This window comes from Anoplopoma fimbria, chromosome 16 (assembly GCF_027596085.1).
Source record: "Anoplopoma fimbria isolate UVic2021 breed Golden Eagle Sablefish chromosome 16, Afim_UVic_2022, whole genome shotgun sequence".
NCBI classification, from domain to species: domain Eukaryota; kingdom Metazoa; phylum Chordata; class Actinopteri; order Perciformes; family Anoplopomatidae; genus Anoplopoma; species Anoplopoma fimbria.
The window spans coordinates 5,628,524-5,639,290 of NC_072464.1; the positions used below are offsets into that span (position 1 = coordinate 5,628,524).

The 10,767-nt window shown below is 40.5% G+C and overlaps 1 protein-coding gene across 1 annotated transcript; it reads right to left on the reverse strand.

The window, feature by feature from the left end:
- Positions 1-397: 397 nt before the first annotated feature.
- LOC129104893 (uncharacterized) lies at positions 398-4,186 on the reverse strand. Its single transcript, XM_054615757.1, has 5 exons — positions 4,150-4,186; positions 2,300-2,378; positions 1,886-2,041; positions 1,645-1,737; positions 398-811 (listed from the first exon to the last, which is right to left on the reverse strand). Exons 2-5 carry the CDS (start codon positions 2,354-2,356, stop codon positions 398-400), a joined length of 720 nt encoding a protein of 239 aa, XP_054471732.1. The 5' UTR covers positions 2,357-2,378; positions 4,150-4,186.
- Positions 4,187-10,767: the final 6,581 nt, after the last annotated feature.

The following is a 10,767-nucleotide window of genomic DNA, read 5'->3' on the forward strand; positions in this document are numbered from 1 at the left end:
TATCTAGTCGCATAAATTGCAAGCAACTTCACAGAATGTAGTTTAACAGTTGCAATACATAAAACCTCAATTCCCTTGTATAGCCTCCTTGCTCGCACAAAAACTGTCCTTTAAAGGTATAGTTCGGTATTTTTGAACCTGGGCCTTATTTCTGTCATGGGGTGCCTTAATCTACTAATTGGTAACATTTTGGTGAAGATCGGCGTAGTTTTGAAGCTGTTCAGACCATCGAGATCGAGCGTATATCCATATGACGGGAGTAAACCGGGCACAGACAATACAGCCTCTAAATAAGTCATTAGGTCTTTATTTCACCAATGCTTTAAGATGAATGAAGGAATGAACGCGTGCTACCGCCCCGTTAGCTCAGAGCTGCTTGTTGTTGCCGTTGCTGTCGTTATTGAGGCTTTTCAACACCCGGGTCACCTGGGATGACGTCATCGACGGGGGCGCTGCAGCACAGCTGATCCCAAGTGAACCGGATCAATAATAACAACACGGCAGCTCTGAGCTCACTCTGAGCTAACAGGGCGGTAGCACGATGGGTATCAATTCCCATCAGGACTTTCTGAAGAAATTCAAAACTGTACTTGAGATCAGGCGGGTAGCTCAAATTCAGATTGTAGATGAGCCCAAACAGCAGAGCAACGGCACAGGCGAGATCTCCAATGTGCTTGAGCATGACGACACCCTCAACAATGATCCCTACATCTTCTGGTGGATCGGAGGCATCTGCACCCTCATGTTTGATGACGTAGATCCCAAGGGCTGTCATATCCAGTTCGCTCTGGGCATTATCAAAGTTCACATCCTAAACCACAGAACAAAAAGAGACATGTTATTGAGCATTAGATGTCATGTGTTGAACAGGTACATCTTTCTTTCTTTACTCCCATCATTAGCTTTTGTATTTTTGCTGCATCTTTTTTTAACAAGTGTTATGGGGAACAGATTTAGCTTGGTAATGTCGATCAGATTTAGCTTGGTAATGTCGATCAAATGACTGCAGAGTCTGCTGTGAGCCTGTATTTCTATAAATGATTGGCTCCATGGTGCTCTCTGTGTTGCAGTAAATCAGGGAAACACAGAATTACAACCAGCTGTCACTTTAGTTTTGATAGCAATACAGGGTCAAGCAAGGGCAAAACCCTCTGTATTTAAAAATATGAAATATTTTAGAACAAAAACAGCCCAACTTCAGAGACTTGTAGAGAGAAATCAACCAGCACTTCAATCAACTTAATTTTAGTGTCTCAATTGTAAGACCTGGTAAACACTGTATTCAAATTTCAAGTTAAAATTGACCAACAAATATTTTCTTTAACAGCCTATTACACACTATAATTCATGCCAAATGTGGGCCATTGTTTTTGGAGAATAAAGTCCATTTGTTAATTCCTAGATGTTTTAATAATAAGTAGTGAATGTCAGACACATTTTTAAAATGTCCCTGCTTACCAAAGCTTTGAAGTTATCATGTCTTTTAATCTCCATATTTTACCATCATATTATATATAAGGAATATTATTATGTGATCCATTCCGCCATATTATTGCTACCAAAAATTCTATCATTGCCACAACGTTCCTCTTCAATCTACTGTACTTATTCTACGCTGTTAAATGGACATTTTCTTACACTTACCAGATATTCCTTGATGAGCTTCTCTGGGTCTTCATTTAAATACACAGCAAGTGATTTCAGGTTGCAAGCCCTCCTTGTAGCAATGGTGTCATTCTGTAAAAGAGGGAAATGTCACTGTACAACACTAAGCCTGTAGCTCATTGTAGCCTGACTCAGACATTTGTCTAAAACTCATTTCAAATGTTGTCTCGAGTGTAAAATCAGCAAATCTGAAACACTCCACAAAAAAATAATCACAAACCTCGTTGATGGAAGCCATGATCTCTGCAATCTTGCGACCTGCTACTCCTCCCTTCTTAAGGCACACCCTGGACAGCTTAGCAGAGTGGTGGTCAAGTTCTGACATAAACTTGGACATCAGTGGGATGGTGGTAATACGTGTAAATTCTGCACTTATCTGGAAAGAAGAGTTGTGGGGAGGGGAGACAAAAAACAACAACTTACAGCATTTGGCAAGACAGAAATAATAAAAAGCTGCATGAAAAAATGTCTATCTTCAGTAGGGCTGGGTGATATTAGGTGTGATATCAAACTAAATGTAAATAATACAAACATTTACAAATGTGTGATGCCACTTGCAACATTCCAAATTCTGATACAATATTTGTTCAATATTGTTGTCATGTTGAGAGTTGGACACTTAATTCTGACCTACCTCACTTTCAGCAAAAAGAGCTGGCCATCTGCTTTGAAATTCTGCAATGGAGGGCATGTCGACTACAACTTCTTTCCTCCTGTAGGCAAAAGTTTTGTCCATCTTCACTTTTATGATTTGATTGTTGTCCCTCTTCTTGACCTCAGACAGTCTTGTCTCCCCATTTGTATGGAAAACTCTGAATCATCTGATTAAGAGTATCAAAAGAGAAATACTTCTTGGCAATTAAAACTCCAAAGCATTCAGCTAGCTCAACAGGCACTATGCCTTCGAAGAGATCATGCGCAAGATCAGGGGGGAAGCCTGAAGTAACCTTAAAGTGAGAAAGGCTTTCAGCTAAAACACATTTGTTTTTCACACCATAACAGTGTTTTCCTTCTTCAAGTGCCCTTGTTACATGAACACTATGCAACTCTTCAGTTCTCAGTTGAAATTCACCAGTTTTTACTTCTTTTGACTGAACCTCTTTACGTGTGGCAGTACAAAATCTACAGAAGTACTCTCCAGAAAAGTTTTCCACAAAACCGGCCAATCCGTGAGCTCCAAGACTATCTGCCACTACACACTGGACTGTGCCTTTAATAAATGCTCCTAGATGGTCAATGAACACCCCTTCCTGCTCTAAAGTGACAAGGTCATTCAAAAGGGGCTGAAATATTTTCTGATAGCCAAAGTTCTTTATATCATCACTTTTACATAACAATGCAAGATAAATTGAGGAGAGAGATGAATGAGAACCTGGTGGCAGGTTTCCTAGAACCCAATAAACTGAACAAAGTTTATGCTTTTTTCGGGATGTCCCCAATGGATTGCAGATTTCAAAGTCATCTATATAGAGGCACAAAGAGATTCTAAGTTCCTCACCAGATAGAAAATCACTGTTTAGAAAATGAAGACCATCTCGAAAAGATACATACTGCTCCTGCTTTACTGAAGGCTGCTCTGCATGACTATCAACAACTTTATTGAGTATGTCCTTCTGTTTGAGTAACTGCTGTAATGATTTTAATATGGGAACATACTGAAAATACCTTTTTGTTTGGGACTCGAGTATGTATTCAATGGGATCAACCACATCGAAATGTTCCCTATAATACTGTCTCCGTTTGAAAGCAGTGCCTAGTGGGCCATTCTTTGCAGCAGCTTTTAACAAAGGGTTAAAAGAAGATAATGAGTTAGTCAGCTCTTTGATGACCAGCTGGTCTACACAGAGGTTGTGATTTTTGAAGGTATCTAGAATTACTTTTTTTGATACCGGTACAGATGCAGTGCTGATTAAAAAATGCAACTCTGTAAGCAGTTCATCAATTGCTGTGCTTGGAACGTGAAAATAATTTTCCAATTTTAGCAAAAGAGATGCAAATTTCAGCTCTATGGTTTTTGGTAAATCTTCAGGTTCTGTGTCAATTTCGATATCACCATCGGAATCTGCATTGCCATCTTCTGAGATTCTGTCATCTAGTGTGCCATCAGCTGAAGATTGAGGTTCACTTGTTTTTACAATGCCCACTTTAAAATCTTTTAATGTATATGGTTTGTGCTTCCTGTTTTTATGTGACTTAAAAGTACCATAAACATTTGTCTGAAACGAACATCCCTCAAACATACATTGCACCGTTTCGTGACTCTTAAGGTGGTTGTTGATGTGACAAAAATATTCTTGTGCTGAAGCTATGTCACTGCATGTACACAAATGACAATTAAAGATAACCACATTCACAGATTTTTGCACAGTTTGATTAGGATGAAATCTGCTTAAGTGACTATGAAGAGCATTCCATGTTTTGAAAACACAAGGGCAATGAGAATATGCACATGGGTGTCTGTGTCCAAAATGGCCATGAGCTAACCTGTAGTGCTTCAGAAGTAGAAACCGTGATGATGTCACTGTCTTGCGTGTTTGCATTGCCACATGAATGTCTGTGGAGAAAAAAGAAAGGGAAATGAGTCACTTATACAAAAGGTTTATCCACATGTGTAAAATTGAAACCAAAAAGTGCACAATGTGTGAAAGATTGAGTAACATTTGTTAATATATGGCTGTTGAAAAATTATATTTTTGGCCCGCTGTCCATGCTCAAATTGTTAATACTTTTAACTATTATTATGTGTCAGCAGTCGGAATATCTCTTTTAATATTTATTTATTGTTGCACTTCTTCTCCTGACCACAAATTAACATTGTATTACATTGGGGTTAGGGTGGCGCTGTTCAGCTCCCAGCACTACTTCTTCTTCTTCTTCTTCTTCTTCTTCTTCTACTAACAGCGGTGCTTAACAACCAACGAAAAAGAGTGAGAAGACGCTGTGATGGAGCGCGTTTTCAAAAAACTAATTCATGATTTTTATTAATTCATACTATAAGTGCATATATAAAATATAAAAATGTTAATGTGTTGTGGGCCGGCTGAAATGGTCTCGCGGCCCGGAGGCCGGACGTTCCCCACCCCTGGCATTAACCCCTTCAGACCTGTGTCCATTACAATGGACGTCACATGACGGGGGCTTTTTTTTTACTTTTTGCAACGTTTTACACCACTTGAACCCTTAAGTCCATACAAGTGGACGTTTAACAACCAATCAAACGGCAGTATAGCTTTGCTTGTTGACGTATGAAAAAAATCCACCACATGGAAGAGAGGCATGGCAGGGCTTCACCCCACACGTCGAAGTAAGGACCATTTTCAACAGTTATATTCATATTTATAGATATTTTATAGAAGATTTCATAGTTTTGATACAATATTGAAAGATGGAATGTATAAATAGAAGTGTAATATCATATGTTTCAGTGTTAGTTTTTACACAGGATTTTTTCAAATATCGCTGTCCATTAGAATGGACATTGGGTCAGAAACCATGTTATTGAACTCAATTTACCAGTATTGATGAATGACCTTATTACTATAAAAACAGTACATCAGAATAAGAGAATGAGTTGATAATCAGTTGAAAATATTCCATATGCAGAATATACAGCCCTTGAAGTCCTTGAACTGATCGACAATGGAAATATCTCTGATATTGACATTTTTGGAAGCGATGAGGAAGATGGAGATGCTAATAGATTTCCAAGAGTTGGTGAGTGTAGAAAGTCAGTGAATATCATATAAAAAAATAGTCATGTTTTAGTATAAACATCACATAATATCACATATAAGATTTTAAATAAATAAATAAATATATAAATACAAATGTTTAGGGCCCTTACATATTCAGGAACAGTATGGTGACAGCACAGACAGATAATGTTTTGCTAATGATTTCAGGGGAAGACAGGGATGAGGCAGAGGTACCATTGGTAGGGGAAGAAGTTGAGATTGAGGCAGTGGAAGGTCAGGATGAGGAAGACGGAGAGAATTATGAGCTTGAGGAGGCAGATAGAAACCTGTTACTTGAGGATGGCCCTTTTGCAAACATCACAAAGAAGAGTGATATTGAACCCTTTACCCGCACCCCTTTAACCCTTTACCCCAGTAAACACGACATGGGAAAGTCCTGCTCCTGCTCCTGAACCCCCTGAGCCACTAACACCATATGGCTACTTCAAGCAGTATGTTCCCAGTGAGATGTTCCAGCTGATGACAACAATGACTAACATCTATGCAGAACAAAATGCAGTCAGGGGGTATAAACATGCATCAATTTCTGAGATTGAAGCCCTTGTTGGTCTACATTTGGCAACTGGGGCATTGGGTTTGCCAAGAGTGCGAATGTACTGGTCTTCCAGTATCAATATCGGCTTTCCGGGATACTCTGTCTCGAAACCGATTTTTCCAGCTTCGCTCCAACCTGCATGTGGTGAACAACAATGAGAGGCCTTCTGAAAACACTGATGTGTTCTACAAGGTCAGACCACTCTATGATTCCATAAGGAAACGCTGTCTAGAGCTGCAAATGGAAGAAGAACTCGCAATTGATGAGCAGATTGTGCCTTTCAGGGGGAAACTTTCTGTGCTTCAGTATATCAAAGGGAAGCCAGAACCATGGGGAGTCAAGATATATTTCCTCTGCGGCAAAAGTGGCCTTGCTTATGACTTCCTCATCTATCAAGGTGCCACAACAGAGCTCTCTGAGCAGAGCAAGAAGGTTTTAGGACATGGAGCAGGTGTGGTTGCCCACCTGTGCCAGAGAATCCAGAATCCTAACCACAAGCTCTTTTTTGACAACTTCTTCACTACCTACAATGTCCTTGAAGTGCTGGCTGAAAAGAAAATCCATGCGGCTGGCACAGCTAGGGTTGTCCGCTTTGCAAAGCCTCCACTGAAGAGTGACAAGGAAATGTCAAAAAAGAGCGAGGGAACCATGATGTAGTGAGGAGTAGGGATGGAAAGGTGGTTCTAGTGAAGTGGTTTGATAACCGCTCTGTTGTGCTGGCCTCCAACTTTGTTGGTGTAGGAGATGAAGATGAAGTTGCTAGGTGGCAGAAGAAAGATGGGCAGTTTGTTACGGTCAAGCGTCCAGAGGTGGTGAAGAAATACAATAAGGCCATGGGAGGGGTGGACAAGCTTGATCAACTCATCAGCCTTTACAGGATTACCATCCGGTCCCGCAAATGGTCACTGCGCATGATTACTCATGCCTTTGATGTTGCTGTAGTGAATAGCTGGCTTGAGTATCGCAGAGACAAAGAACGTCAGGGCACTCAGCCACCGCTAGTCATGGATCTCCTTGACTTCAAATTGAATGTGGCAGAAGCTCTTGTGCGTTTGGGGAAGCCCCACGCATTGAGAAAACGAGGGAGGCCGAGTAGTTCCAACACACCCAGTCCATGTATGAGTCCACCTCACCATGATGAGCCCCCAAAAAAGAGGGGAGCCATGGAAAAACGGCCCCTTCAAGAGGTGCAGACCGACATGCTGGACCACATGCCAAATTATGATGCAAAAAAAGAAGCAACAAGGTGCAAATTGCCAGGCTGTTCAGGAAAAACGCATGTCTACTGTGACAAGTGTCAGGTACACTTCTGTTTTGTGTCACAGAGAAATTGCTTCAAATATGCCCACAGAAAATGAGACTAAAATGACAGAAATGTGAGACCCTCAAGTTATTTTTGTTGGTAAATTGTAACCAAAAAAGAAAAAAAAAAGCTATGATGTTATATTTTAAAACTGTTTGGACCTTACAAAAAAACATCATTTGAAATGTTCAAGTTCATGTTCCATGTAATGTCAATGTTATATAAGACAAAAAATAGGTATGATGTTGTCATATGATGTTGATATTTTAACAACTGTTTGGACCCGATGTCCATTGAAATGGACCAAAAAAATAACAATTAAAGAGTTATGATAAAAAAAAGAAAAAAAATTGATTCTCATTTCTGGTTGCATTAAGGATGGGAAAAAGTCATTATTATATTTTTCACAACCTTGGAACATAATTGGGGTCTGAGAGGACACAGAAACTCCCGCTCTGTAAAACCCAACCTTCTGATTACTGTGGAGAAACTGTGTTTGTTTCCACTGTTCTTCAAAATAGTCACTTACCGGCTACTTCCCCTGAACGTTCCTCTGATCCAACTGTCGCTCTGAGTGAGTGAGTGGTGGCAGGGCCACGGGGACGGTGTGTGCGCGTGTATGTTACATTACATTACAGTCATTTAGCAGACGCTTTTATCCAAAGCGACTTACAGTCAGTAGTATATTACATATCATTCACCCATTCACACACTGATGACAGGCTACCATGCAAGGTGCCACCATCAGACTCTAACTAACATTCATGCAACATCCAGTCCACACCGATGGCAAGCCTTCGGGAGCAACTTGGGGTTAAGTGTCTTGCCCAAGGACACATCGACTGCCGAAGCCGGGTATGTGGTATGTGGATGTATGTGGAGGGGACGCGCATTTTCGCCCGCTCCTGGTTCACGTGATGGCTAAAAAAACCCTCGCTTGTGTGTGCGCGCCGCTTACGTTAACGTTCATCATTTGCAAACGGATTCTTTCAGTTTAGCGTTCACAAAAATAGGAACGCTTTTAGTGCACAGCACTGCTCATATCACACAACCCAGTGAGACCTGACCGAAATGAACATGGGCTCTGCAAAACACACATGCCTCAACACACATCTCTACTCAGTTAGTAGATTTACTGATATAATCTGAGATGACGATTCTAAAACACTTTGCTGCTTTTATATTGACTATATGTGTGTTTTGAGAGCTTTAGCAGCACAATTTATAACTAAAAACAACAAAATTGTAGAGAGCACAATACTTACATTAAGTAGACTTCATGGCCACGTTCCTTCTGCGGCAAGTGAGAAAATGGATGAGCACCACGTGGAGGTACGGCATCAAAAAGTGACAATCTTCATTAAACAAACTATCTAATGCGTTTTATTCAAGAATGTTGTGTTGGCCCAATGAAAAGCTGTTGAGTAAACCTGCCAAAACACATTATTTCGTTCAAAAACCACAACTAACTCAATTAAATTTAGAAACACACACTAGTTAAGTAAATCTGATGAAAGAGGATTATTTTAACTCAACAATAGCAAGATTTCATTTTTTTGAGTGAAGGAAGAGACAAGCTTCCAAGTGACATGCTGAGGGCAGTCAGAGCATTCCAAAACAAAATAACTGCTCTGTGGATACCTGACAGAGAACTCATCCACTTCCCTAAACTCAGAGCAACAACCACAAGTGACCCATCTCTGCAGCAGCATTTCAGCTACAGCAGATTTGTTGAAGTTTTGGAGGAGCTGAAGGGTGAGTTTGAATCCAGATTCAGTGATGTGACTGAATATAAGGAGATTTTCAATTTTATTGAAAACCCTTCCATGTGGATGTGTCCTCCCTCACGTCAAACATCACACAGCTCTGCCCTGGTGATCGTGCTGCTCTGGAGAGTGAAATAATTGAGCTGCAAACAAACAACATTCTCCAAGTTGAACTCAGAGCAGGTGTTGGCCACTTCTGGAGTTTGGTTTCTGAAGCAGACTTTCCCACTTTGAAACCACTTGCACAGAAAGTGATGTCTTTCTTCATGAGCACATACACCTGTGAGTCAACATTTTCGACCATGAACACTATCAAGAGAAAACAGAGAAACCGACTGACCCATGGTCATCTTGAATGCCTCACTGTGATTGCAACAACCAAATACAAATACAACATGAAGAAAGTCAAGGACATGCATGCCAGCTTCCGCTCATCACAGTATTAAGTTAAATCTGGTCTTAAATGAAAATCCATTGTTATTACTTTTTTGTTGTTTTGTTGTTACGGCCTGTGGGCCGATGCCTGCAGTTCGGTTGGTTCAGTGTGTCACTTCCTTGCAGTGGTAAGGGTGAGCTGTGTGTTTTAAGCCTTGATGTCTCCCTTTCAGTGGAAAGGTGACTGTGGCCAGGGAATCTTTTAACATTGTTCTGTTGGTTTCCTGGTTCTTTTTTGGAGACCGGTATTTTGTGTTAACCGATTGCATGACTGACTATCCTGGTACCTTTTTGCAGGCCAGCGTTTTGAGTTCAACCTGACGGTGTTGTTGTTTATTTTTGTTAAATAAAATAAACTCCTGTTTTTTAACAAGGCACATGTCTCTTTGTCCTCTCTTTCGCTGACCAGTCCTGGGAATAACATAATTGTATTACTCCCCTCATCCCCTTAAGTCTGGGACGTAACACCAATTTATATGAAGAAATGCACATTTGCAAAGGTGACTTAGCATGTTGTCATAAAAGTGGCTCTCCTTTTGATTTTGCAATGCCAATGTGGCTCTTGTCAAAAAAATAGTGAGGATCACTGATGTAGATGATGCTCTTGGTAGCCTTCGTGCAACAATCTGGTCATTAATGGCTGTGTGTTTGGGTGACCGGGTAAAAAAAACAGGTAATGCCACCCAAATTGGAAAAGAAAACTCTCACTGCTGGGAAGTGAGAAGTGGCCTGCTGCATAATGAAATTCAGCTGGTGTACGTAAAAATGCAGATCACGGGCATTTACACACCTTTTGCTGCATGCCAGCCCTCTCACCATTCATCACACATGCCTTGTGGTATACTTGCACGAGGAGTTTACCTTCTTCAACTTCAGTTAAAAGACTGATCAGTCCAGACAAAAACTGGCAATTGTTTGATTAATCCAAGATAGGGACAAACCCAAAAAAACATTCTTGCACATGGTTCCAGTCAATGTGTCTGTGTAGAAACAACCATGGACCCATCTGCTTGGATAGCTATAAATCTAGCTGACTTAACCTTCTCCATGATACGTCCCTTGACGCAATCCAGCAGCTCATTTTGCACATTCTTTGACGGCCCTTTAAGACTGTGGCTGTTTTCATGTGCTCCTCAAACATCTCCTTCGGCAAAGCCACTAGATTTTCAACATTTACGGCTTATAAACCTCCATGTATCCATTCAATGCCTCTTAGCAACCTTTATAATTTCACCCTTTTATATAAACACAAGATAATCAACAATATTTACACTGATCCCTTAGATTTGTATTATGGCCGGGATAAAT